General features: G+C 50.1%; 1 protein-coding gene across 11 annotated transcripts in view; it reads right to left on the bottom strand.

Moving 5' to 3' along the window:
* Nucleotides 1–27,847, bottom strand: part of DENND2B (DENN domain containing 2B) — a 169,908-nt gene that overhangs the window by 14,744 nt on the left and 127,317 nt on the right. For 9 of the 11 annotated variants that reach the window (XM_072794151.1, XM_072794145.1, XM_072794147.1 and 6 more), the window contains 9 exons: nucleotides 19,350–20,594; nucleotides 15,858–15,994; nucleotides 8,222–8,373; nucleotides 6,566–6,781; nucleotides 5,528–5,624; nucleotides 4,908–4,952; nucleotides 3,720–3,904; nucleotides 2,145–2,254; nucleotides 1,860–1,929 (listed from right to left, as the gene is read on the bottom strand). In XM_072794151.1, the coding sequence (XP_072650252.1) occupies nucleotides 1,860–1,929; nucleotides 2,145–2,254; nucleotides 3,720–3,904; nucleotides 4,908–4,952; nucleotides 5,528–5,624; nucleotides 6,566–6,781; nucleotides 8,222–8,373; nucleotides 15,858–15,994; nucleotides 19,350–20,594 (2,257 nt within the window). The remainder of the gene's footprint in view (nucleotides 1–1,859; nucleotides 1,930–2,144; nucleotides 2,255–3,719; nucleotides 3,905–4,907; nucleotides 4,953–5,527; nucleotides 5,625–6,565; nucleotides 6,782–8,221; nucleotides 8,374–15,857; nucleotides 15,995–19,349; nucleotides 20,595–27,847) is intronic. The other 2 variants (XM_072794154.1, XM_072794155.1) reach the window with 1 other exon arrangement.

Genomic DNA, 27,847 nt, shown 5'->3' with positions numbered 1-27,847 from the left:
GGCCCTGTGGCTGCCTCTGGCTCCGATGCCTGAATGCCTGGCAAGGCCGAATAGGGAGGGAGCAGAGCAGCAGGTGCTGGCCCCTCATGCAGGCTGCTAAGCAAATGCAGATGGGTCTATTTCAGTTTCCAAACCTGCTGGCCACACGTCACAGATCTAAAGAGAAGGCTGTTTTGTCCATATTAGGCCTGAAACTCACTCCTCTCTCTTTCCCTCTCCCCCGCCTCCCCTAAAGCCCCAAGTGATTAAATCAAGTATGTGGGATTTGGGTTAGAATCATTGTGTCCAATCTGCAGGAATGCCGAGCTAGTGCCAGCCCCCTTGGCAGGGGCCCAGCCCAGGCCCTCTCCGAGCACGCCAGGACAAACATGCTCTTCCCTGGGGGCAGCAGGCCCGCTGCAAAGGAGCGGCTCTGTTCCATCACTGTTCCTGCAACGCCAGCCTTCAGAATGCTCCTCTCTGGGCCCAGGTAAACCAGGGGGCTGCTGGCCTCTGCCTGGCTCTCCACCGGGCGTCCGTCCTGCTCCATGTTCCCTTGGCCCTACTCCCTGGGCATTCAATATCCAAATATTCCTCCTCCCCAGACTACTCTTTGGGGTGATCCAAGACCATGAGACTTGGTGTTAAAGAACTTAAGAGTCAATCCTGGCTCTGTCTCTCACTGGCTGTGTGATCCAAGTCTTAGTTTCTTACTCTATAGAACAGACATAGTAATACTCCATAAACCATTACAAGGATTAAAGAAGATGACATACTTAAAAGCAGCCAGCCTGGAACATAATAGGTCCTAAATAATAGTTTATTCCCTTTGCCTTCCCTTCTACATCCAAAGTCCAACCTCCTCTACTAGACTATCGAAAATTCCTTGAGGATTGGATTGGATTCATGTCTAACTCCTCTTTAAGTGCCTTTAACATGTTGCCTGACCCTCAATAGGAGTATGGTATGGGTTTCAGAATGAATGAATGAATGAATGAATGAATGAATGAATGAATGAGTGAGTGGCTCAGAAACCTTCATTTGGGATCCCTGCTATGACCCTTGCCTAGCAAGGATCTGCTTCATCTGTCCCTAGACTGGCATCTAGTGAGTCCTTGTCCCACTAAGGCATGGGAGCCCTGAAACACTGCTCACACCCCAAACCAACAACATCCCAAGTGAACTCCAGGGGAGAGTGCAATAGGACTCTCTCTTTACCTTACCTCAATCTATTGCCTAGGACTAGTGGAAAGGGAGATGAGGAAGGGCTCCTCTCTATATAACACGGCTTAGATTTTCAAAACCCTCCCACTCCCCTCTGTTCAAGGCCTGTCTTCCAGAATCCCATAAAAGGTACTGCTCAGCCCCTCCTCAGCCTCCAACACTAGCAGACCACAGACAGGATGCCCCTTTACATAGCTGGCTAGGGCATGAGGAAGGCTGGCCTCTACCCCTGTCTGATGCACACACGTACTGCTGGGGTGATATGATCCTGCAATCCAGCATCAGCAACCAGAGCCCGGAAGTCCGAGAGAAACAAATGAGATGAAAACGTGTAGGAAAGTTAAACACATATGACAGCCCAGCAGAAGATGATCCACTCTCACCTCTTATTGCAGATTATCTTAGATCCTGGGGCCTAATCAGAGGGGTCACTCTAAGTCCTGCCATCCCAGGAGTGCCTTAACTGTGTGTGTGTGTGTGTGTGTGTGTGTGTGCATGTGTGCGTGTGTATGTGTCAGGGTGGCCTCAAAGAGCATACAAGGAAGCAGAATGTAGAATCTCATACAAGCTAGAGTTAAAGTGCAGGTGCGCCCACATATACACACACTCACACGCTCTGCAGCCCAGCCCCCCAAAGACTGAATGGCCCTACTCACCAGTAAGCGCCTGCAGTAGCCAAAGCGTCTGCTGCCGTCTTCCCCAGTCAGCATGAAAGAGAAAGTCTCACTGGAACGGGGAGGGGTCTGGCATCAGAGAAGGATCAGAGGACCCAGGAAACAGCACCCGAGGAGAGGGAATCCCTCCCAGGGAGGAGGTGAAGGGCTAGGCTGCTGTAAAAGCAGAGGCAGAGACTGGGGTATGTCCCATGCAGTTACTCCCGCTGTGAGAGTAAAGGAGCTATGCCCTCTTCCTGCCTCCAGCCAGACCAGGCCAGGCCTCACCTGCTATACTCTGACACAGGAAGCCAGTCCTTGGCATCAGGGAAGCAAAACTGGGGAATGGCCTTGAGCCTCTCCTCTGCCTCCCGCATCTGCTTGGTGGGTCGGTCCAGCTGCAGGGAGAGGAATATGGGAAGAAATAGACGAGAGAAGACATGGATTCTGGGGGTGGGAGGGGGTAGCTGAGAAGCATCTCCTCCCCTGAGAGCTCTAGATGGCATCCGACCAACTGGCATGCTTCTCAGCAATCCTGTCCCCATTCTGGATTCTTACGGAGAGGCCTGGGTGTGAGCTGAGTCATCATTTATTCATTGAGTATGTGCCAAATGAGCGCTTTCTATGTGGCACCTGGCCCTGTGTCATGCGCTGCGGCTGCTGATGGAAAACAAAGTGGGCGAGGTCCCTGTCCCTGCACATTCTGGTCAGGAGAGTGAGACAATCAACAACAAAATCTCCAACGGTACCACAAAGGGAATAAACAGGGTGCTATGACAGAGAACTGGGCAGGGGGAGGGATACTTTAGGTATCTGGAAAGATCTCCTGGAAGAGGTAGTATCTGGGCAGAGAACGAGGAATGAAAAAGAGCTGGCAGCCATGTGCAGAGCTGAAGAAAGAACATTCCAGGCAGAGGCAGAGAGCAAGGAGGCCAGGTTGGCTGGCTGGTGATGGGCAGGGAAGGTGCAGTAAGAGGGAAGGCAGGTGGGGGGATGGGGAGTGACAGCCAACGGGGTACAGGGTTTCCTTTTGGGTGATAAAAATGTTCTAGGGGCACCTCAGTGGCTCAGTCAGTTAAGCGTCTGACTCTTGGTCATGATCTCATGGTCGTGAGACTGAGCCCCGTGTCGGACTCCATGCTGAGTATGGAGTCTGCTTCAGATTCTCTCTCCCTCTCCCTCTGGCTTCCCTTCTGTTCTTCCCCTTGCTTGCTTGCATGCACACTCTCTCTAGAATAAATAAATCCTTTTTTTAAAAAAGATTTTATTTATTTATTCATGAGAGACACAGAGAGAGTGAGAGGCAGAGACACAGGCAGAGGGAGAAGCAGGCTCCATGCAGGGAGCCTGACATGGGACTCGATCCCGGGTCTCCAGAATCACACCCTGGGCTGAAGGCAGCGCTAAACCACTGAGCCACCCAGGGATCCCCAATAAAATCCTTTTTAAAAACGTTCTAACATTGATTGTACAACTCTGAATATACTAAAGTCATTGAATTGTACACTTTAAATAGCTGAATTATACGGTATATGACTCAGGTCTCAAAAAAAAGTTGTTAAAAAAAAGAGAAAAAAAAAAGTAGAAGTACCTGGGGGCCCTCCTGCAGGCCCCTTGCCATCCTTATAAACAATTTGGGTTTTATTCTAAGCCTACTGGGAGGCGTTCTGTGAATAAGCCCTGGCCCAAACCCATGCCCCTGAAGCCAACCCTTTCTTCCCTGCTAACCAGCAGGCATCAAGCTCAAGGCTGCCACAGCTAGGTGAGTGGCTGTGGCAGGTAAAGGATCTCTCTTGCTCCACAAATGGGCCAGGCAGACAGGAGGTGCCAGAGGAGGGGTGGGATGGGGAAAGATGGCCTCACCTTGGGAAACTGGTAGGAGACTTCAGGGAGGTAGGTGTTTCGAGATGGCTTCTTCTTGAGGGACACCACCACAAAGTACTCAAAAAGCTCCCGCTCCTGCCACTCGAGCAGTTCCAGCTCCAGGGTCCGATAGCTGGGTGCACGCTTCAACATTGACTGGATGTGGACCAGGCGCTGCGTGTGGGCTGGGGGCAGGTCATAGGTCAGGGGACAGGCAGGCTGAATCCGCACGGACCCCAGATTAGCCTCCCTCCACCCAGTCTCAGGCTCTGCCACTGTGGACCACCTCTGAGTGCTGAAGCCCGGTCCTAGCTGGGTTGGGGGTTGACGTGGCAAGAGCAAGGTGTCTACACCTGTGAGAAGGCTCTACCCTGCCACAGGAAGCTACTGTACTGGGCCTTCTAGGAGCTTCTGGAGGCTGGGCTGGGGCTGACAGGACTGTCTAAGCCAGGTAAACCCAGACATGGATGCCTGGCACCCACCTACCCCTGTGTAGTACCAACAGGAGAAGATAAGAACCTCCACGAAGGCTTTATCCTGGGCCCCTCTCAGAATCCCTGGACTTGGATTCCTTGTCCCTGTTCCAGGCCCAAAGGCCAGTTGCCCACTTGCCTGGGGGACTGGTAGAGGAAGGAAGGAGGGAGCCAGCTCCCACATATGTTAACCATCCAGGAAAGTCTAGGTAGGTTTCCCAGTAGAGAAACAACAGATTTATCCAAGGCTGCTGGAACGGGAAGTTCCCAAAACCTTTTCAGGGAGGGGGTCAGTCCTCCTCTCTAGAGATATGGGGGGTAAGTGGCCTCAGGGCCTCCAGAGGACCAGTTTCCTCAGACTGTGGCACATTTCTCACAACCAGAAGAGGTACTTGTGATATTCTAAACCCACCTCTGGCCTGCCAGATTCGCAGCATTTACCAGGCAAGTCTAACCCCCAATCCTCATGGACAACACCTTGGGGAAGTCCAAATGAGGGGGAGACATGTGAGTCCAACCTGCACAAGGCTGCCCTGCATGCAGTAGGAGGGGATTCCCCTACAGCTCCTTGCTCTATCGCCTGCTATCCCGCCTGCCTGTTGCCTCTCCAGAGCAGGCCAATGGGGGACACTGGAACTATATGTGCAGAGGAAGGGGGTAACTCCACAGCCAGGGCCGGGAAGGGGTTCCGTGCTCTTGGGGAGCCACGCCTCACCTTTGAACCTGTCGTCAGAGTCGCTCTCGCTCTCACTATTCTCATCTGGAAAAGTAACAGCAGGAGTGCATGCTTGCTGAGCCACTGCCCCACACCCAACATTTCTTGTGCCCCCCTCCCAGGTCTCCTCACCAGGGATGGATCATAACTCTTCTGGGCCCCCATGGGCCCAAGGTCCCTCTGAGCTCAAACCACAGGTGCTAATTACTATACAAACCCCTATCCATCCACTTCTGATCTGGGGGAAGCTGCTAAAGGCCTGAGCAGGAGGCTGAGCCAGCAGTGAGGCCTACAGGCCTGGATCATAGGGCCTGCCTCTAGGATGCCAAGATTTGAAATGGGAAACAGACCATAGTGCTCAGTAAGTCTGGCCTTTCCTTTTGCCAGAAGCAGATTCCCACACCCACCTCCTTAATCAGGGCCTCACAGCTCAGGCTCCCTTCCCTCTTTGGCCCTCCCCTTCCATGTGCCACTTCTTGAGAGGACTCTCCCCTCCTAGAAGGCAGGAGGATCCTATGACTGGCCCACAGAAGGGTCAACTGAGGCTAGTCTGTGCCTCTCCCCATTCCTACTGCCCAAGGGCCCCAGACACCTGAACCAGGTCAGACATCAAGGCCTACCTCTTAGTGATGCTGTCTCAATGCTGGACATAGACAGCTTTTTTAACCTCTTCTTTCCCCTCTTGGCATTGTAGATGGAGTTAATTCTTTGGACAAGCTGGGTGAGAAAAGCAGGAAGGGTGAGGCAACCCTAACACCAGCTGCCCCTACTTCTAAGAAGGCTGATTAGTAGTCCATTCATTCCCTCAAGGTGCAAGCAGAACCATCCTCCACACACACACTGGGCCCAGTACTAGTCTCCATGCTGCACTGCCCCAGAGTGCAGACTGGCTGGTGGCTCTCTATCTCCCTCACCCCTAAGTGGTCTCCTGCCCCAAAACAAGGATGTTAAACTTAGCTCCCCAGAGGAAGGAACTGTGATCAAACTACACAGGATGGGAGCTTCTGAGTCCCCAGAGTCACTGAACCAACAGAGACAAAGAGCTCCTCAGACGTAATAACAGGAACAAGGATTGGAGCCTTTCCCTCTAGGCTATAACCCGGGGCCACGACAGGAAGGAGCTAAATTCCCAATATACCCAAGCATTGTTTGTAGGCTAAAAATACCATTTGGCTAAATCCTGCCACTTTGGGCTGGGGATTTGGGTCTGACTGCCTGTGTGTGCAAATCATTGCTGAAAACTCAATTCTGAAAGTCAGAGAAAGGAAGACCCAAATTGGAGTCCTAGGTCCTTCAAAGCCTGGAAGTTTTTGTGTAGGCACAGAGAGATCTGCACACGTACACCTCGCACTCACTAATGGGGAGTCTCCTGATGGATTGGTTTCCGGTAGCTCAATGGCATGGAGTGCTCCCTGGGGGGAGAGGCTAGCCTGTCCTTTCCCTAACATCTGTGCAACCACGAATCACTTAATCCATCTTTGCTAATAAGATAGGGACTTAACCAGATGAAAAAGAAAGGCCAGTGCAGGGATCCAAAACTCATTCAAGGAGAACTGAGGAAGCAGCCCCAGATTAGGGAAGGACAGACCAGAGGGAGTTGCCCACCTGCCCGCCCACCTGCCCAGCCAGCCCCAGGGCGGCCCCTCCAGGGAGGCTACCTTAGGAATGCGCCGGGCCCTGCGGCTGGACAGCAACTCGCTGGTGGTGCTAAGGCTGTCCTCGTTGAGGCTGGAGGGTGAAGACGGCAGGCTCAGCTGAGCCAGCAGCAGCATGTCGTCATGGCTGTGCCTCTTGGGTAATCGCGGCAGTCTGTGGCTCTTCCTCTCTGACCAGTTCCCACTGCGCAAGGACTGGCTGCTGGGCTTCAGAGAGAGCTGGCATGGGGGAGAAAATGTGGGAGAGGGCTTCAGCACAGATGCCTTGGCTGGCATCCCTGGCTCCCCCGAATCCCACCCTGGAATTTCCCTCTGCCTGTGTTTCCTCTCCTAAGACCTCAGCTGCTAATCAGCAGGTCAGGGCTAGATGAGATACGTGCTTCCACAAAGGAAGCTGAACCACCTCTGCCAGAAAAAAGAAAACAGAGGCTAAGAAAACTGGGCTCTCATCTGAATGGAAAGAGAAGGACAAGAGGGAATTCTGGGGGCTCTTCCTGAGTTTTGAGACTAGGCTTAGCCTTCACTCCTTATTCAGCCTGGCCCCCAATCCAGTCCTAAAAGACTTCTTTGGCAGGGGCTATAATCCACATGGCAGCCTGGCCCTGCTCACCTCTTCCAGGAAGAACATAAGGGTTTTGGGTTCTCATTCCCAAAGCCCAGCAAGGAGGGCCTCACAGCCAGGTGGCTGCTTCGCCACCGCTGCCCCTTCCTAGCCCTGACCTGCTCCCTGGGTCTACACTAGCACCCTTCTGCATAGGCACCTTACTCTCCACAGATCCTGCTCCCTGCTAGAAAGGCAGCACCCCTGCCAACTCAGCCCACCTCCCACCCACTGTCTGCATCTGGCATCGTCCCTCATCACTCTTCGGCCAGCCCTCCTTCCTCCTGTCCCCCAGAGTCCTCTTCCCACTTCCCAATGATGCTGGCCACACAAATTCAGCAGAAGCCTGTTTGAATATAGCGCATGAGAAAGGTGAATCTCTTATAAAAATGTTACATCATTCCAAAGCCAGATCATTTCTACATTCTCCAGCCAATGTTAGAAAATGTCCAGGTCCCATTTGCAAAGAGAAGTGGAGTTGCCTGGGCAGGTCGGAGAGAGCGCCTCCATTCTCCTGCCTCCTGTCCAGCCTGGACAAGGCTGGAATGAGCTGAAGTCTAATGGTCTCCTTGGACTCTTTCTATCAGTCCATTCCTTGAAGATTCAGTCTTATTTCCTCCAACACGAGTGGCTCCAGGTCTGGTGGACACCTGTCTGGCTCTCCAAATCTGGTTCTTGGGCCTAGGCCTGGCCCCCAAGTGGGGCCAGAGCTGAGGAATACCAAGACTCAGAACAGGGCCCCGTCTTCCTGATGCCCACAGAAGGGGAGCAGGAGCAATGATAAGACAGGAGGCAGCCAGGGCTCATGCCTCAGTGTTGCAGCGTAGAGCTCGAGTAGTAAAGGGAAGAACAGGGGTGGGGTGCCCCAGGAGCACATCTTGCTTGCCCACAAGGATTTCAACATGGGAGAAGTCCCTGCCTGCAGAGCTCTTTCCTGAGGTCACCTCCTTTGCCAAGCACTAGTGAGGGAAGGAGTGGGAGTGGGAGCAGACCAGAACCCCAGTAGGACAGGCCTCCACTGCGGCCCTCACACTGGCCCACGTTGGGGCTGCCATTACCTGAGTGGGTGGGTTGTTGTACTTCCTGTCCTGAGGACCCCACATCCTGTGCAAAGAGTCCAAGGAGTTTTCGGACAATTGCTGTGATTTTCGTCCTGCTCTTCGGCTCTTTAAGTCCACATCCTCATATGGATTCTCCTTGGGCAGATCTCCTGCAGAAGGGGCGACGTTAGAGACTGAGAGAAGGGAAGGAGGAAATACACGCACTCACAAATAAACAAGCAGAATTCCTGTGAACCAGAGAGAATGCCTTCTGCCTGGCCCTTCAGGCCGTGAGTCATACAGCTGCCCGTCTGCAGCGGGGAGGCTACAAACAGATCCCGGCTCCAAGTCCAGAAGCAAACCCCCCGCTCCTCGTTCAGTTCAGCCTCGTCTGGCCTCTGCTTTATAAATTCAGAGATTGCACAAGACGGGCTCAGCTACCCCTGCCTGTGCCCAGCCAGGGGACAAAGCCAGCACCAGGCTTCATTCCTTGGCTCCAGTCCTCCTGCTGTGAAAGCCCCAGAGATACACAGCACAAGGTAGGAAAGGCTTCCAGAGGTCACACGCTGTCCTGCTACTGAAGCTCCCTGAGGACCCACGCTGGGGGATGGGCACAGATGGACACTAACCAACTACAAAGAGCACTCCCGGGCCTCCCTCTCCCTTACTGTACTATGCACCCATTCTTTCAGGGCAGGTCTGCTATCTGGCACACGGGTAACCCCACAGCAGACCAGGGGTCAGTGGAGCAGTGACAGCTCAGTCATGATCTGCTCCATGAACCACTCTCACTACGGTGTCACTCTGTTTCCTCCAGGTGTCACTCTGTTTCCTCCACCACTGGGCTCTTCTGCAAGAAGAGACCAGTCTTTGCTCCCCTTTTGGACTTAGACCTCCTGCTGTGACATGGGGGCTGTGTGACAGGCCTGATAGCCATCAGGGCCAAAGAGGGGAGGAGGGGAGTTTTCGCTTCTCGGGACTGATTCCTAAAATGCCTGGCAGGAAACACTAGACGGGCACTACCAGCCAACCTCAGGAAGTCAAAGGCATAGTCCCCGCTCGTCAAAGCGACTCCTTCCCATCAGACTCCTTCCCACTCCTTCCCAGACAGCCGCACCTGTCTGCCCCTTTCCCTGCAACATATACCTGGACTTCCCTACACACCAGGAACACCAGGTGCCAGGGCAGTCCTGGCTCAATCCTGCAGCAGATCTGTGGGCACTGTGAGTGAATACAGCTCTCTGCTCCCCTTTCCCTTGTCTTTCCATATCCTCCCTGCAAATCAATGTCCCTGTCTGGGACTTGGGACCTAGGCACCAGTGGCCAACATGTATGCCACCCTCTGCTCGGGGGCAGCATACATGAAGAGAACAGGGCTCACTCCTCTTCTCTCCGTTCAGCAGCAGGATGGAGCCTGGTAGCTGCTGAGCCCTACAGACGCCTAGATGTGCCTTGCACCCCAGAGGAATCCCGATACTAGTTCTCAGGGAACAAGCAGAAGAAAGAGCTACAGGACTAGAAATAAGGCCACTGGGAGTGTAGGCTTTCCTAGGATGGGACACAGGAGAAAAACAAACCCCTGTATGCTTACAGAATTCTCAATTTCCAGAGTCAAGATTCCCCTCTAAACTGGGAGTATCTACTCATTACTACCATGGAAAGAAACACTGAATTTAGGAAATAAATTCACAGAGGTAGGAGGAAGGAGAAGGTGTGAAGGACAATTTCTGTCACAGCTCATCGGGCTGCCAGAGGAGCAACACAAATCTCTTGAAGGTCTGAGTCAAGAATGGGTCAAGATAGGATTTGGGACTAGGACTAGATGAAGTGATTCCGAGCACTGAGCAGAGTCCCCAGCAACTGAGCAGACGTTTTCCTGTAACACAGTCATGCTATAAAGATGACTGGTCTCCATTCCAGAGTCCTGACTAAGCAGAGCCGGCCTAGCAACCCTGCCTCAAGAAGCCAAGCAACAAAACTGGCAGCCAGCCTACCCCACTCTGGGTACTTAGGGAGGATGCAGGATAGACTCAGTACTTCTTGGTCCCTCTCCAATATAGAACCTGTACTGATGAGGTGGGAGGATCAGGAGTGCCAGGACACAATACTCCTGATCCTGGAAAATAGGACTAGAGCATCATTGTTCAGAGAGAGGCAGAAAGAACATTTATTCCAAGCTCATCAAATCCAAACTGCCTTGGGCTGGATGACCAGCCAGAGTCCTTATCATCATCCCTGAACCAACAGGATGACCTTGTCTCAACTCCTTTAGATCAGAGTTTCTCCAAAGTACTGACATTTGGGGCTGGGATGATTCTCGTTGTGGTGGGCTCTTCTGTGCATTCAAAGGATACTTAGCAGCAACCCTGGCCTCAATCTACTAGATGATAGTAGCATCCCCTCAGTTCTAATAACCAAAAATGTCTCCAGACACTGTCAAATGTCCCTTGAGCAGATGGATAAATGCATACATAGATGGAGTTGGGGGGGGCGGGGGGAGGAAGGAAGGGAGGGAGGGAGGGAGGGAGGGAGGGAGGAAGGAAATACAAATGGGTGGATGGATGAAATTACCCCCTGCCCTGTTCAGAATCACTGCTTTAGATAGATGTTTCTAAACTTCTTAACAGATTCTGAGTGCCATGACATGACTCCCAAGGCAAATTCTCTTTCCTCCATTCTTCCTTCCTTTCTCTCTCTCCTTCCTTCTCTCTTCCTTCTTTCTTTCCCAAGAATCAGACCTTTGAACACTGATACAAAGTCCAAAGCTCCAAGAAACAGATGCAGGAGACTGAGGCCCAGGAAGTAACAGATATGCAACACTGAGGCACATCAATGACAACCTGAAAGAGAACAGTTGGGAACACCAGGATTTCAATACTTATATTGCCTCTGGCAATGAAATTCAGGAAAGCCTCAAAAGCATGTTCCCCCTGCTTCCCAGCCTCAACACCAGCCTCTTTCTTTTTCAGCAATGTTTAAAATCTTCTGATAGAACCAGGCCACTCATCACTGCTCCAGGAAATGACTGCTGGCCCCAGCCCAAGTCCTGCCTCCGCAGCCTTAGCCGGGCCCTCACAGCCCTAGTTCACCTGCTACTCTCCTGTTCTTGGCCACCGTTTTGGAGCTGTCTCGTGGACATACTCCCAGTCATCCTTCCAGGAAATAAGGATGCCCAAGGGATGGGGATAACAGGCAGAGGCCAAGCGGGCCCTGAGAACCACACCTGAACCTGCTAAGAGAAAATTAATCCCAAAGCAATGGCTCAGAGCCAAGAGAGGAGGAGGGCTGGGGAATCAGGCTTGGTGGGGGGAAGCAGGACTACAGCAAGGCTGGCGAAGCTACAGGTGAGTGGAGAGAGACATGGTGAAGATTTAGCAGGGGCAGAGAGGGAGACAAGAAGCCTGGCAGGCCACCAGACTGTCACCTGCATTCCCGCATGCACAGATATCTTGAGGGCGATCCACACTGGCTGCCTGAGGAGAGGGAGAAGAGGTAGGCCCTCTTCTCCAGCAGCCTGGCCCTGAGCAGCCCCATCTCATCAAGCCCAGCTGGGGAAGCCAGAGGTCTCAACCCTTCCCAGCTTCGCTGATGAGATATGGAACAAGGGCATCGCCAAGAATTTCTGCTTTGCACTCTTTTAAAGGGGATTGTCAGAGCCCAAACTTATCACACTGATCCTCTTGAAGGAAGAAACCAGCCCTGCCTCCACTCCTCCCCACAGCTCTTTTGGTCATTAACCACACACACCAAACAGTTTTCACTCACCACACACACAACTGGAAGAACCAGTTAGGAGGAAAGGTGTGTGTGTGCACAGACACCGAGAACTTCTCTCACCAGAATCCTAAGCTCCCTGGCCACACCCTGGCTAGCCCCCCACCCCCATCCCCGTCTGTAGCTTCCTTGTCAAAACTTCTCCCAGTTCCATCCAGCTGTTTCTCCCGGTGCTCAGCCTCTTCCCCTCCTTCAAGCATTGGAGAGAGCTCCAGGATAAAGGCCCAACTCCCCCCCCCCCTCCACCAACCCCCATGACACACAGCACATCACATAGGGAGCTCTTAGGGGTCAACTGTTCCCCACCCTCCAAGCCTAGACACCTTTCTCCAACTGCCCACGCACCGTCCCCTGGGCTGCACCTCTGGGCTGCAGCCTCAATGTTGTTAGGTACCCTCTGTTCCTTACTACTTTCCGGCCTGGGGACAAATGAGAGAAGCCAGAGAGAGCAAGCTGCTCAAAAAGCTTTGCAGTCAGGCTGACTGACCCTGTCCCCAGCTCCCATCCAGCTCAAGTTCCTGGAAACTCTCCCTCAGCCCCAACTAGCTGATGGGAGTGGGAATCTCTGCAGGAATGCAGTCCAGGCTCCCTGGTCAGGCGCCGAGGCCACTCCACATAACTCTCTAACAAGCTGCTTCCTCGGGTGCATTTTTAAGTGTCAGGCTCAAAATGCAAATGATTATAAGGCTTTGTAGGATAGCAGCATCTTCCAGGGGCAGATGTCAAATTGGACAGGCGAGAATTAACAGCCCCCAGGAAGTGGCAAAGCAGTAACTTTATATTTGAACCCCTCTATTGCAAATTAGCAGGATAAACCTCAGCCTGTCTCGGAATATCCCACCCCAGGTCCCCAGGCGTCATGCCTGGTGTAGGCAGGAAGCCAACAAATTCCCCAGGGCCCCTCGTTCAAGTCCATTGCTCACAGAGAAGACATGTTAGTTTCTGGGCCAAATGATCCTCAGCCTCTAAGAGACCAGAAACTCCAATCAGCTGGTCCCCAAGGTGGAGATTTAACCCGGGTGCTCCTTGCCCCCCACAGCCCTATTATCACACACCCAAAACAAAGCTTTGTCTGTCCTGTGCAAGCAAGGCAGCATAAGAGTTGGTTAATCCAAACAGAACCAGAGACAACCTTAACCTCACAGTGCACAGGCTAAGCCAAGAAAAAAAAAGAAGGCTCCTGGGAAGTCCGAGGTACTTCAATCCCAGACAAAAGTGAAACTGACATTCACAGTTCAGCAACAAGGGCCCTGTGAAGCCTGGGGGGGGGGGGGGGGGGGGGTAAATTCTTGGGCCTATCTCCAGGGAAGGAGAAAGGGATAGATCGACTGGAATCTAAGAGGAAGAGATATTCTCTTATATTTACCTCTAGCATCCCTGGTCTAGAAATTCAGTCAGCACTCTTGTGGGGGATATGAAGAAGGAAGCCGTATCCAGGCACTGAACTAGCTACAAATGCTGAACCCCCCCAGACCCCTACCCCACAAAGCTGAAGCAAACCCAGATGCCTGGGTCACTCCTCTGCTCTCCTTCCAACATCCTCCTGAGTACTCCTCCCCTACTCTCTGCACAATGGTCCAAAGATCCAGAAGCTGGGTGAGCAGCTAAGGAACACGCCCCCACTGCAGCCTCATCCCATCCCAGCCCTTACCCCTAGCTCTAGCTCATCCGTTCAGGAAGCATCCACGCTGCTCTGGTATTTCCTTCCCTCCTCGTGCAGCATCCCAACATGGTAGAAAGGAGGATCAGGAGACCCCTCTCCTGAGTCTGGAGGATGAGACCCAGATATCCTTGCCTCCCTCCTCTTCTTCTAACTTGACCAAAGAAGGCCCAGAGAACAACTCTGTTGCCCAGGACAGAGCCCTCCCCAATTCTCATCTCCCTCCACCCCACCCCACCCCAAACAAGCCCAAACAGAGCCTGGGATCACAGAACTCTGGACAGGGGAGAAACAGCTGAAACATCTCTTTCTCTTATTTAAGTTCAGTTGATATAAAAACATTCATCTCCCCACCTGAAATCCCTGGACAGCCCAGACAGGCTGCAGAGCCTTCTCAGAGAAGAGGCTCACAGCGTGGGCAGAGCTTGTCTTGCGGGGCGGGGAGTGGGGGGGGGTTGGGGGGCAGGAGCTCAGAACTAGAGCCTCCTCTGTCCACTGCAGCAGCTGCACCAGGTTCTCCCAAGGGCCCCGGGCAGCAAGAATACATTCCGATTTCTTCTCAACTAGAGGAAACAGGAATGTACTCTGCAACGAGAGTGGGGAGGAAGATGAGGATGTGCCTCGGATCCATCCCCAGGGCTCTTGACCTCAACTCTGGAGACCATGTGTACAAAGCTTTTTTCCCAGTGTTAAGGGAAAATGCCTCCCTCCCTAAACACTTTTTCTATTCTAGGGATCCCACTCCCACAGTCTTCCTGTTATGACCTCATTTTGGATGGCTATATCCTACACTCTGTTCCTGGGGAAAGCAGTGCTATTTCCCCAGAAATGCTGGCCCAGCAAGTCATAAAGAGAAAATGATGAAACTGGTGTCTCAGAGCAAATGAGGGAATACATGAGCTCTCCTTCCAAAGATTCCCCAGTCTTAGGAAAATCTGAAAGGTTCTCCACTAGGGCCACTTCTCTCTCTAATGTGTTCATTAAGACTACCATCTCCAGCCTCAAGGCCTAACACAGAGATGAAAAAGGAGGGGTCAAGTGCACAAACCCATCGCTTCTCTTCTCCAGTGACTGACTCACACACACACATTACTTGAACAAAACTGAAGTACCCCATGGAGAGAATGAGGCCAGGGTTAAAATAAAGCCCCAAATAAATGCACCCCACCCCAGTCTGTTGGTTTTTCGTGGACTCTGGAACACAAGTTTGCCAATACTGAGTCCTCTCAGTTGTTGAAGGACAATCCTCCACAGCACCTTACATTTCTGACTTGTGAGTAAGAAGAATGAACTATCTGCAATACTATTTCACAGACGTATAGCAAATGACCTTAGAAGACAAAGAGAGTGTCTCTCTCCAGGGTAGAGGCAGATTTGTTTCCTGACCAGGACAAAGATAATGTCTCTTTGTGGGGCAAAGGTTGGACACGTTTGCTGGCCACTCCCTGAAAAGACTGGTTCCTTAAGCTTGGAGCTCCTCAGCTGGAAACAGACCCAATGTATGTACACCCTCTACCTGGACCTCCTCCACACTGCTCATGTGACCTGGCATCACGGGAACCCATGTGAACACAGAGCTCATGCTGCCTGCTGTGTCGTGAGTAATAAAGTCCTTTGTCTCCAATCCAAGAGTCTTGTGTCTTCTGTCAGCATCTGTGAAACTGAGGAGGGCTAAGCTTGTTTGCAAGCAGATGCTTTCTCGACACCACTTGCTTTAAGAGAAAGTAGGAGAGAGAGATACCAAGGACCAGGCATTGTGCTAGGTATGTGGATAAACATTTTATTTCATTGAGTCCTAACAATAATCCTTTGAAGTATTATTACTATTATCACCATTATCGCCAACACTCTAACATCATCATCATCACTTCGTAAGAGAAGACAAAGGCCTCAGATAAGTGATTTGCCTAAGGACACACAGCTAAGGAAGGACACACAACTAAGGAAGCCTTCTAAAAATTAAAAAAGGATGATGTGGTTTTTCCCTTTTTTGTGGTCCCAGAAGCCCTGTGGGTTTCAGTTCATTCAAGGTCAGGTTTTAATTTCTTAGCTGCTCAGTCTTTGCTAAGCTGCTTCCTCTGGTGCCCATTTTCTCGAGAAGTTCCAGAAGCTGGGCCAAATCTGCCTATGGTGAATAAAGCGGAAGCTGGGAGTGTCCCTCCTGTTCCTGTCCTGCAGCCCCCAGAGATGAGCCACCCCACCACCTCAGCCACAGCTTACCCACAATATCTTCATAGGCATTCTCTTCTAAAGTGCTTTTGGATCCAAACTTGGGTTGGCTCTCAGTACCATTCTCAGTGGGAGAAGAGGGGTACAGGGACTGGAGACTGGATGCATCCTCAAACTCAAAGGATTTTCTGTGGATAACAAGAGCAGGAATCATTCCATCAAAACTAGATTCCACTGCCTTGTTGGGGGAGTGGGCAACAGCAAAGACCAGAGGTCCTCCTCATCAACCAGATACCAAGCAATGCATCAAGACAGACCAAAACTTACCATTCAAATGAGGAGAAAATGGTCTGAGAAGTCCCAGACTGAGTGCCTGCAAATAATGCCAGTAACAACTCCCACGGCTAAGAAGGGTGTTATGTGTCAGATGCTGTAGCAAACACACGTGTACCTCATTAATCTTCACAATATTCCTACGAGCTCTTGTGCCATTTTATGAATGAGGAGACGGAGGCTCAGGGAGATGAAGTGACAAGAGGCAGGACTCACCCAGGCTGTCTGGCTCCAGGGTGTCAGCTTTTGACCTGGGCCTCCAAGGCCTGGAGCATATCATCCTTGAGAAGCACCTGCCAGTACCACGAGAATGGAGTACCCATTCTGCCTCTGGACTCCCCCATCATGCCTGCATCCTGGCAAGGGCTCTTGATCTAAACAGGGGGTAAGGGCTCAACAGTGGCCGGGTGATGCCCAGGGCTGTTTGGGAGTCGGGAAGCAGCTAGTGGTTGATGGGTTTTTGGAAGAAAAAAAGGCTGAGACCTCCAAAGAAATCACAGTGCTTCTGAGGTGGAACTAGGAGGACCGTTTTTAGTCAAGCTACTTCCAAGACCCAACTTCCCTTCAGCTAGTCACCTGCTCCTTTCCATACTGCAAATGGCCATCCCCTCTACTGCAGAAATTTCCAAACCACAGCTTGTTAGCACCTCAGACAGCTTGAGCCCACTGTACTCTCTACTCCTCCCCTCCATTATTTAAGACTTGACCCCTGCTGCATCCTCTCTCTCTCTCCAAGGCAGCTGCCAGCAGGCTCCTGGGGGGTGGGGGGTGGGAAGGAGAGGCACGGACTGAAGACCTCCTCCCACCCACTAACACCTCCCTCCTCTTCTGGGTACCATTAGACATTTCAGCCTTTCTCTCTTGTTTAATGAAAAATTCACGAGAGTCTTAGGTTAGGGTACAAGTCAAGGACGAATGGTGTCCTAAAACCACATTCTGTTCTCAGCTTGCCTGGCTACTCTGGAGCACTGGACACAGCTGAACACTCTATATTGGCACTCTCCTTCCTTCGCCTCTATGACATAGTCAATAGCGTCTTTGGCAATTACTTTTCAGGATCTTGAGAGAGATTCACCTTTTCTACTTGTCTTTTAAATGCCAGGGTCTCTCAGTCCTGTCTTCAGGATTCTCTTTCTCACTATGTATTTTTGGGGGCCAAATACTGATGGCCATCGCTGAATCTACCATTCTTACCATGATGGGTCACAAATCTGTCTCTGACCCAGACTTCTCACTGAGTTAAATATCCAATGGTTGAGTGCAGTGGTTCCTGAATGCGGGCCCACAGAAACTACTGGTCTGAGATGAAGCTCTCATGGATAAACATAGTTCTTGAGTCAGTAAATGAGATACAAATCATGTTCAGCCAAATTACCCTTGAAAATCCCTTAGGTAGGCACCACACTGAAGACCAACACGGTGTCTTTGATTAAGACTAATACAGTCAGTTTCTCCGGACTTTTTAACAGATTTCTTTCCCTTCTGTTGAATACCTGAAGAAACATTTGGCATGCATTTTTTAAAGTAAGGTATATTAAATATAAGATTCATACCTTACACAATAGAAACAAACTCACCATCTCATGATCAAGGGAATATGTCCACTGTTTGAACAGGCAAATAAAATACCCTGCACTTTTTGAATGGTCTTCCCCCCACCCCAAGAGCACAGATGTTTCAATTTGCGAAGTTAATTCTTATGTGAAGTGACCCTACCATATATGGGGTGTGTGTGTGTGTGTGTGTATGTTATGTATAAATGTAATGTGTGTGGGAGTATGTATAAAACCTTCAGGCTGATGTACTCTCCTGCACTCCCTTTTTCCACCTAGCTAAATGCAAATTTTTTGCTTTTCTAAATTTAGCTCAGCAACCCCCCCTATAAGGAGGCTTCCATCACTCCCCAGCCTAATTTAGCTGCCTCTTCCTTTAGGTCTCTTTAGCACCCTACGCTGACAGGGATTCACATCACACAGAGCAGCATCTAGGATTTATTTGTGTATCTATCTCCTGTACCACATCAAGAATGGAAGAATGGAAAAACCATATCTTATTTGACCCTGTGTCCCCTTAACCAGTACAAGGTTTGGTGCATGGCAGGCTCTCCATGGGTGTTTATAAAAATGGATAAATAAGAACAAAGCAAACACTCTTGGCAGGTTGTTAAAGACTTAAAAGCCAGTGAGCACACTGGGGTGAACCAAAACATTGGATTACCCTTAGCCAAGGGCTCTTCTGGCCCATGGATCTGAAACTTTCTGATGTTTTCTTCTCATGGCTGAACTTCTTCTCATTCCAGTTATCTATATGAGATGGGTTATGCTGGATGCAGCCTGAAATTGGGGTCCAATGGAAGAACCCCAAGAAGCGAAATAAACCCAAATGCCATCTGACTTTGGTTTAGAAGAGAAAGGCAGTGAGGGAGAAGGGGATAGGTTCTCCCAAGGAGGCAGGCCGCCAGCCTACCTCAATTCAGAGAAAAAGACACCTGTCAACTTTTCCCAACCCCAGCAGCTATAATTGTGGTAGTCCAGGGTCAGGAGTGCTGAGACTGACCAGGAAGCCAATGAGAGTGTCAGGACAAGTCATCTCAGACATGACCAAGAAACCAGTAGAATGTTCTTTGACTCCTTTTTCCATCAGTCTCCCCTTTCAGGATCCAAGGATCCCCTCTCCCTCTAGGGCCAGGGTCCCTAAATGCCAGGAAGCCCTCAGGAAAGAGAAAATCACCTTAAATATATCAATCTACCATGTTAATGACAACATGCAGTATTCGGATGGTGCTTCCCTCAAAGAAATAAGTTTCTAATGCTGGCATTTCAGGTGGTCATGAGGCTAAGATCCTACTAGTAGTCCTTTTATCTAAAAGGAAGGTGGCCCTACCCCTCCCACAGGGACGAAGGAAATTCCAACAGGGCTCAAGACACAGCCCGACTATCCCCCAAAGGCCAAATCTACCCACACCTTCAGTAGACAGCATTTGAAAGAACTGCTTCCACCCTCGCACTCACATTTATGTATCGTTATCCTGCAAGGGTAGAGTGATCTCTTTTTCACCTAACTCATGTTACCACCTGACAATTATTCACTGCTTCAGGACCTAGGGAGCAGTCCTGGCTGCGACCCACAGTTACAGTCTGCTTCTGCATCTTCCATTGAAAAGAAAGCCACTGTGCCCGCCTGTTGCGACACTGGAGGAGCATTCGTTACCTGCTCTGGGACTTGCGGTGACCACGCAGGTCCTTCTTGGGTCTCCGAGTGACTGGTGGGGCTGGGGTGGAGGGCAGGGGGGGTGGAGCAGCAGGTGTGGGCGAAGGAGGTAGACCATTGCTTGGCTTACTCTTGGGGTTCTTGTCAGCCTCATATTCAAAGGTGCGCTTGGGTTTGGGGACAGGGTTCACAGCGGGATCAGGGGAGCTCTTGGATGGCAGCAGCTGAGAGCTCGGGCTATTTCCAGGGGTCCCTGGCTTAGTGGAGCCACTGCCTTCCCTCTCCAGGGGTGGGCCTGCCTCCCCCCCAACTCCGGCCACTCCTCCTGCCCGGCTGCCAGTGCTCACACTCGTGCTCCCCGTCGGTTCCTCCAAGGTGCCCAAGGTCCCAGTCTTCCTTCTCCCTCGGTCTACACTGTAGCAGCTGCTGGGGAGCTGGGGCAGGCCCCGGCCCGGCTGCTCCTTCAGGGCCTGTTCAATTTTCTGGATCCGACTCAGCACTGCGGAGCTCTCTCTCCTGCTGCCGTGCCCCCTGAGGAAGGCGCCAGGCTCACCCCGGCCTGCCCGTCTCTCCAGCCGATAGAAAGAGTCCCGGACAGGGAGCGCCTCTCCCTCCTCCTCGGTCTCAGGGTAGGAGCACTCTGAGAAGGTCCTGCTCATCCTCCGGAGGCCCTTGAAATCGAAGGCTTTTTCTGAGCTGCAGGGGGATGGCGCCACGCTGGGACAACCCTCACTGAGCGCCCACTCGCCCCCAGAGCCCTCCCGCTTCTCCCCGCACACACTCATCCTGGGCGAAGCCTCTCGGCGCCCCTCCCATGCTGAGATCTTCTCCCGGATGCCCAGGCTGTGGGCACGGGTGCCAGTGCGGTTCAGAAAGCAACTCCGTGGGCCGGTTGTTGGCCCTAGGGATGGGGTGCTCTGGGCAAGGGGGAGGCAAGCAGCTACTCCCTCTACATCCTGGGCTGCCCCCAGGACACCGTCCTTCTGGTCCTCTCTCTTGCACACCGAAGGGCTTCTGTCCAAATCACTGAAGTTGGTGGTCTTGAGGGGACAGACGGGTGGTGAAGTGTCTGGGGAGGGAGCTTGAGGATCTGGGGGTGAAAGATCACGGGGGTGCCAGTCCTTGAGGAGCAGCCGGGAGCTGGAGCGGCTTGGGTACCTGCAGGCAGACGTCTCGCTATCACTGAGCGGGTAGATGGGACTCCTTGGTGGGGACAGGACTGGAGGTGGAGAGACTGACTGAGACCTAAAAGCAGCAAAAATGAAAACAGGAAAAGAAGAGAACATGGCAGTGAGTGGCCTGACAGCCAGAGGCACGGTGTTCTATTTCTGGAGCACTCCATATCTCTTTCCTGTAGGACACCCAAGCTCCAAGTAATACACCTTTTGAAGCCATCCTCAACGAGAGGAACAGCTCTGTATCCACCGCAGGGCAAACTCAATGGGTCTCTCTGCCCAGTTCAATCCCAGAGGCCCTGAGCCCCGTCTGGGACAGAGGCCAGCTCTGTGTCAGGTGAGAGAAGCCCAAGAAGCAACCCCTGCCAGCTAGGGAAGCAGTAAGGCCAGGGGTGTGCTGCGAAATGTTTAGCGATCTGCCCTCTGAAAGAGAAAGCACATATCTGTACCATGCGCCAAACTCCACGGTATAAATATTCCAACGTAGCCTCAAGGAACATGGCACTGGGAAGGAATGCTGGTGTTGGGTTCTCAGGAGCCGCTAGAGAGCATCTCTGGCACCTACTTCCTGAGGCACCCCAAATATACACCTGAGCCCTTGGATCTGAACAATTCCCCATCTCCCCTGAAACTTCTGTTAGCAGCACAACATACTGTCTTGACCAGAATTCAGATCCCTGAAGGTCTCAAAAAGCATCAGAAGGGTCCCTCAACAAAGAGTCCTCTCTGCTCTGTCAGCAAAGATGCCTCTGTGGAGCAGAGGCCACCTCCTCAGGCGGCTCCACCCTCCAGTGGCAGCGCCCCTTCAAATGAGCACCAGCCACTCCTCAGCACTAAATCCACATATAGGTCTTGGTGCATATGCGGAAGAGTTCTAAATAACTGGTTTTACACATATTATGAACTCATTTAGTCTTCACAAAAACTCTACACAATTATTATTGTTTATTATTACTGCCTCCACTTTACAAATGAAAACCAGTGAGCCACAGAAAGGCTAAATACCTCATCCAAGGCCCCTCAGCTGGTGAGTGGGGAAGCCAGGACAGGAACTTATAGAGTATTATGCTGCCCCTCTCAAGAGGGGGGCAGTGGCCTCTGCCATCCTTGTGAAATGCCTAAGCTCCTGGACATAACCCAGGAGAAGCTCTCAGAGAACCTTTCACAGCCCTGTCCCAAATGTGGCATTTATATGTATCAGGGAACTGTTCCCCCTCGAGACCTCTAGACCTCTTCCTTACTAGTCCACAGTCTCTTCCAGGTGGGAGGACACATCCTCAGTATCTAGAAGGTGCTCAGTGAATGAAGGATAAATAAAGAAAGGAAAAGGTAAAGGTGAGCTTATTGACAAGAACCATGAGCAGACTTCCCTTGCAGTGCACTTTTCTAGTTGTCTGCCAGGGTAACCACCGTCAACTTTCAGCGCTCTTCTCGAACAGTTTCAGTTCAAAGACAGCAGGGTCTTGCCAACACCGCATGCTACAAAGGCCTACCTGACCCTAATGCTATGGCCCTTAAAGCTGGGCGGTAGCCTCACAGGCTCGAGTGCCATGCCACCCACAGGAAGGCAGCCAGCTGCCCTCGAGCCAGCCTGCTGTCACTGCTTGCTCACACACAGAAAACTGGAGCTTGGGTGAGTCAGGGATTGGCCGACAATTCCCTGTTGGGTCATAGCCTCTGGCTGCCCCCGATCAACAGGAAACCTCAACATGCTTAAGTTGTTTTTAAAAGGGCAAGTCAAACAAGAGCCATCCCACGTGTACATGGGCACAGATGAGAGAAATTCAGTGCCCAGCCAAGCCGATGACCAGAGACTCTGCTTAGCAAGGATGTGTGAAAAGAATAAGCCTCAGCACTCCCTAGGGTAGGCAGCAACAGGGCAATGCGCCAAGCTTGAGCCTGGGGAGATCCCAACCTACTCACAATCAAGGGAGGCCTTAAGTCCCTCATTTACTTCATAGAAACATGGATGCCAAAGGTCATTAGTCCAGCCTTGTAAGCCAGAAGTGTCTGGACTCCACAAAGGACTCTAAATTTCCATTATTCTCTTTTGGAGGGGGGAGAAGATGCCTTTAATAGAAAACAACCTTAAAAAAAAAAAAAAAAATAGAAAACAACCTTAACATGTGTTTATTCATTCAATGGTATTTAGTGAGCACCTACGATGTGCCAGGGCCTGCTCTAGGCCCTAGACACAAGAATAAATAAAAGAGACAAAAATTCATGTCCTCAGGAAACAGAAATGCTAGTGGGCGAGCACAGGCATCTAAAGGAAGCCTCCTGCATATGCCTCATCTCTCCAGACAGTCTGATATATGCTCCCCTGGGAACATGTCTCCTCAACCCCCAAGGTAAGAATTCACTAGGCCATGAAGGCACTGTACTTATGTGGGGGGAGGGAGACAGGTGTGTATGGCATGGCTCCCACAGGTGGGAAAGAAATATGGTAAGGCCTGTCTGATTCCAGCATGCTTTCAAAACAAGTGATTCTCTAACTTCCCTTAGTAGTTCCAACATGCAGAAATCTACACTGGGTAAGAAATTCGCTCAATGCCTCAATACCTAGCCTGCTTTAACTGGAGTTTACATTCTCTCCTTTCATGAAGAGAAGAGCCTGGCCCTTCTCCTTAAAGGTTCTGGTCTTTGTATCATGGCTGATTTGCGGCCAGGGCTACAGGTGCTCTGCTCCCTGCACCACCTTCCCACGTGGGCCAGGCCCAGTGTGCTCTAGCAGCTCGAGAGGGAAGAATGGGCCTGGCCAGACTGACACGGAGCCCAGGCAACCCCAGGTTCTTCACAGAGGAGGCAGCATTCACTCACTCCAAGGTCCTAGGGATAAATTCATAAACAACATAAATAAGTCCTTGCCCTCATGCGATACTCACTTGATGGTAGAACTTACCGCTTTCTCTCCATGTTTCTGATTCTACCTTTTTAAAAATGTGACCAGAGACAAAGCCACTCACTCTGAAGTCTTTAGTTTCTTTTTTTTTTTTTTTTTTTTTTTATTCATGAGAGACAGAGAGAGAGAGGCAGAGACACAGGCAGAGGGAGAAGCAGGCTCCATGCAGGGAGCCCTATGTGGGACTCGATCCCAGGTCTCCAGGATCACACCCTGGGCCAAAGGCAAGTGCTAAATCACTGAGCCACCCAGGCTGCCCTGAAGCCTTTAGTTTCAATTCCTCAAAATTGTTCTGACTACATCACAGGGTTGTCATAATGGGCAAATGAGACTATGGATGTGAACTGATATCATATACTATAACTCACTATGACTGTTAAGTATCATTAGTATTAAGTTTTTCACCAGGAATGCTAAGCCACTTGTTCTCAAAAGAGGGTAAGAACATTATAAAGCCTTAGGGTTCACGTTTCAGAGTAGCCACCAACAAGTTCTGTGACTTGGAGCAAATAACTTTAGCTCTTTAAACCCCAGTATCTTCATCTGTTAAAATGGAGGTTAAAAGAACACACATTTCAGGGGGTTATTATAAGGAATAGGCACAAAACACATCAAGTGTTGACCTTGGTGGCTAACACCTAGAACAAAGAGCTTATCTTTGTCCTTGGATTCTGAACATCTCGGGTGGAAGGAGAAAGGAGTACATTTAAAATGGTTGTAAATCCTTTGTGGCTCACGGTATCAAAAGGTGATTCTATTTTCCTGCCCTTCAAAGTCTAGGTTGACCTTGTGATTTGCTTTGACCAACAGAATGAAGTAGAAATTAAGCTAAATCTCAAATTTGAGGCCTCAAGAGGCCTTGCAGAATCCCCCTTCATATACCTGGAATGCTCCCCTGAGACTGTCATGTTAGGAAGCCAGTCTAGTCTTTTAAAGGATGAGAGGCCATGTGGAGTTAAACTGAGGCCCCCGCAGCCAGAAGCCAGCCCCAGTAAAAGCTTGACAGGGGAGTGAGGTCACCTTGGACCCAACGGAACTTGGCTACATGAGAGACTCCAGAGGAAACCAGTAGAGGGAGTGCCCAGTAAATGCATGAGAAGTAATAAAGTGTTCTAAACCACTAAGTTTTTGGGTGGTTTTCTATGCTGTAATAGTAAAATGATGCAGGTGAGAAAGGTCAGCCTTGTGCATAATTGGCCTGCCCTATCCCACTGCAGAACCACACTGCCCTGGACCTTCTATCCCCAGTGCCTGTCTCTTCAACTTCCCCACAGACTAGCTTCCATGGTCTGGATATTTGGATCTCGCTCTCTCTACTAGGACCTCTGGCATGAGAATCTCCTCTAAGCACTCCCTGCAAATGGAACTAGTTCCATAATCCCAAGAATAGAATCAGCTTCCATCAGTCTTTGCCCCAAGTTGAAGGAGGGCTCAGAACAACCTGTTAACCTAGAAAACAAGGAGGCTTAAGGAGGGATATGGCAATGAGGATGCATGGTTCTTCGTGGCAGTGTTTACATGGCAGGTGGCATCTCCTGGGCATGGATGGGAAGGGGTGCTCATTCACTCGTAGGGGCCAGTCCCAGCTAGCTACTTTCTAGTTTCTCAAATGCAGCCTGGCAGTGAAAGTAAAATAATCCTGCCCCCTTGATGGGCAATGGGAAACTGTGGCCACATGAATGGTGGTGCTTGGATCCAAATATATACCAGGTGCTATTTTAGGCATCAAGGATTAGCAGAGACTAAAATTAGACAAAGTCTCTCTATAGGTTATAGTCTGGTGGAGAGAGGCAGTGTGGCTTTACTTGTTTACGGTGAACAGACAACAAACAAACCAACACTGAGAGATGGATATGGAGACAATGCAGAAGAATAAAGCAGGGAAAAAGGAGAGAGATTCACAGTAAGGGAAATCAGGGCAGGCCCCTCTGCCAGGGATGATGTGAATATAACCTTAAGCAAGTAAACACTGTGTTTATTCAGGGGAGAAATGCTGCAGGCAAAGGAGCAACAGGGCAAAAGCTTGAGGCAACTACATACTGTGTTCTGAGGGCAGCAAAAAGCCTAGTGTGGTCAGAGTGGAGTGAGAAGAGGATAGGGTTGGAGATTAGTCAGAGAGGCACCAAAAGACCCTATGGACCAATAATAAGACTTGGGCTTTTACTCTGAGAGAGAAAGGAAGTTCTTGAAAGGTATGAGCAGAAAAATGATATGCTCTGATGTCACATATAAAGTGACACATAAAGTGCAGGGATGCAAGCATGGCAGCAAAGAGACTACCTAAAGTGTACTGCAATAATCCAGGCAAGAGATTATTATGGCTTGTATTAGAATGGAGCAGAAGAGATGAATCTATTTTGAGAGCTGTGCCAATAGGATTTGCTGATGAATTAGATAAAAGGATGAGAGACAAAGAGAAGTCAAGGGTGATGTCAAGGTTTTCAGCCTGAGCATGTAGTAAAATAGAGTTAGGGTTATAAATCTCCACCCAGGAGTCATCTACAGTATATAGATATTATTTAAAACTATATGACTATGACTAATATCAAAAGACAAAGAATAACAAGCATTGGCAAGCATATGGAGAAAAGGGAACCCTTGTGCACTTTTGGTAGGAATGTCAATTGGTGCAACTACTATGGTTAGTTAAACAGTATGGAGGTTCCTCAAAAGATGAAAAGTAGAAATACCATCTGATGTAGTAATTCTACTACTGGGTATTTACCCAACAAAAATGAAAGCAAAAATTCAAAAAAAGAAATATATATTCTTATGTTTACTGCGGCATTATTCACAACAGCCGAACTATGGAACTCTATGACTGTATGATCTCATCTAGAGAGTCAGGAGCTACAGAAACTCAAGGACTGAAATAGAGCATTCCAGTACTTCAAAGTCAGGTAGAGGGAGGAGGAACCAGTGGAGAATGACAGAGAAGGGCATGTAATAAGGAAGAATGAAATTCATAAAGACTCATTCCCTGAGACCTTCAAAAAATAGAGAGTGATCAACTGAGTCAAATTTACTAACAACAGAGTATGGGGAAGACTGAGAAACAGGTGATCATTACATTTAGCAACACAGAGGATGCCATGACCTTGAGAAAAGAGATTCTGGTGGAGAGGTAGGAAGGGAAGCCTGCGTGGAAGGAATTGAAGAAAGTGGAATGAGAAGGTGAGACAAGGCATCTCTTTCAAAGGGTTTTCCTAAAATGGGGAACAAGGAAATGAGGTGGGGGGTAGAGGAGAACGTGGTACAATAGAAGCATTTTGTTGGTTAATTTGAACCAGGAGATATGATACAGCATGCTTAAATGATGACTGGAATGATCCAGTAGAGAGAAAAGCTATCAATGCAGAATGAGAGAGAGCAAATGTAGGAGCAATGTCCTTAAGCAGGTGGTAAAGGGGATGGGGATCCAATGCCCATCTGGAGGGTTGGCCTTAGATAGAAGAACCCCATTTGCTCTCATTCCCATCCACCTGTGCTGAATGTCTTCTCACATGGTCTCATCATATGCTTCCACCATTGGCTTTTACTGCTTCATGTTTTCTTTTTTTAAATTTATTTATTTGAGAGAGAAAGAGAGAGAGAGCAGGATGGGGAGAAGAGGAGAGGGAGAGAGAAACCCAAGCAGACTTCTCACGGAGTGTGGAACCCAATGTGAGGCTCAATCCCATGACTCTGAGATCATGACCTGAGCCAAAACCAAGAGTCAGATGCTTAACTGACTGTGCCACCTAGATACCCCTACTTCATGTTTTCCAACTTGTTCCACAGAGGAGAGAAAAGGTCCAGATTTCTTCTTGGTTCCCCATTCCTTCAAGCATCTGTACCCAGCTCCTTCCCTAAACACACTGATCTACTTAATGACTGAGTCCTACCAATTCTATAACCTTCACATCTTGAAGAACAACACAAAAAGTTACACAAAGCACTTAGTACACACTAGCATGGCTGTTGGTTCCCAAAGCCCCCTCCCATAAGGCAAAACTCATATACCAGACCAAGAGTCTAGAAACTTGGGTTTCCTCTGGTCCTGGTTCCCTCACTTTCTGAATGTCCTCATGGAAAAGTCATCTCAATTCTCTGAGCCTCAAATTCTTTATCCATAAAAGCAGGAAAACACTTGCTCTGAGTATCCTTACATACTATCTGTGTGGCTAAAATGATACACATTTTAAAAGTGCTTGAATACCATAAATAGCTCCAGGCAGGTAAAAGAAATATAAAAGTAAAGATAGCACAGCGAAAAGACACCTAAAACTGTGCTCTGATCATCTTTTGCTCTTTATTCTAAAATCCCAGGCTTGTCTCTGGGGAAATAGACACTCTGAAACTGGGCACTCATGCCACCGCCTTGTCAGCATGCAGCCAGATCTGCTGCTCAGCACAGGCATGGATGCCAACACTGCAGCACG

The sequence above is a fragment of the Canis lupus genome, chromosome 23 (genome assembly GCF_048164855.1).
Source record: "Canis lupus baileyi chromosome 23, mCanLup2.hap1, whole genome shotgun sequence".
NCBI classification, from domain to species: domain Eukaryota; kingdom Metazoa; phylum Chordata; class Mammalia; order Carnivora; family Canidae; genus Canis; species Canis lupus.
The sequence above is the reverse complement of the archived record's forward strand: the minus strand, read 5'-3'. Positions and strand labels throughout refer to the sequence as shown.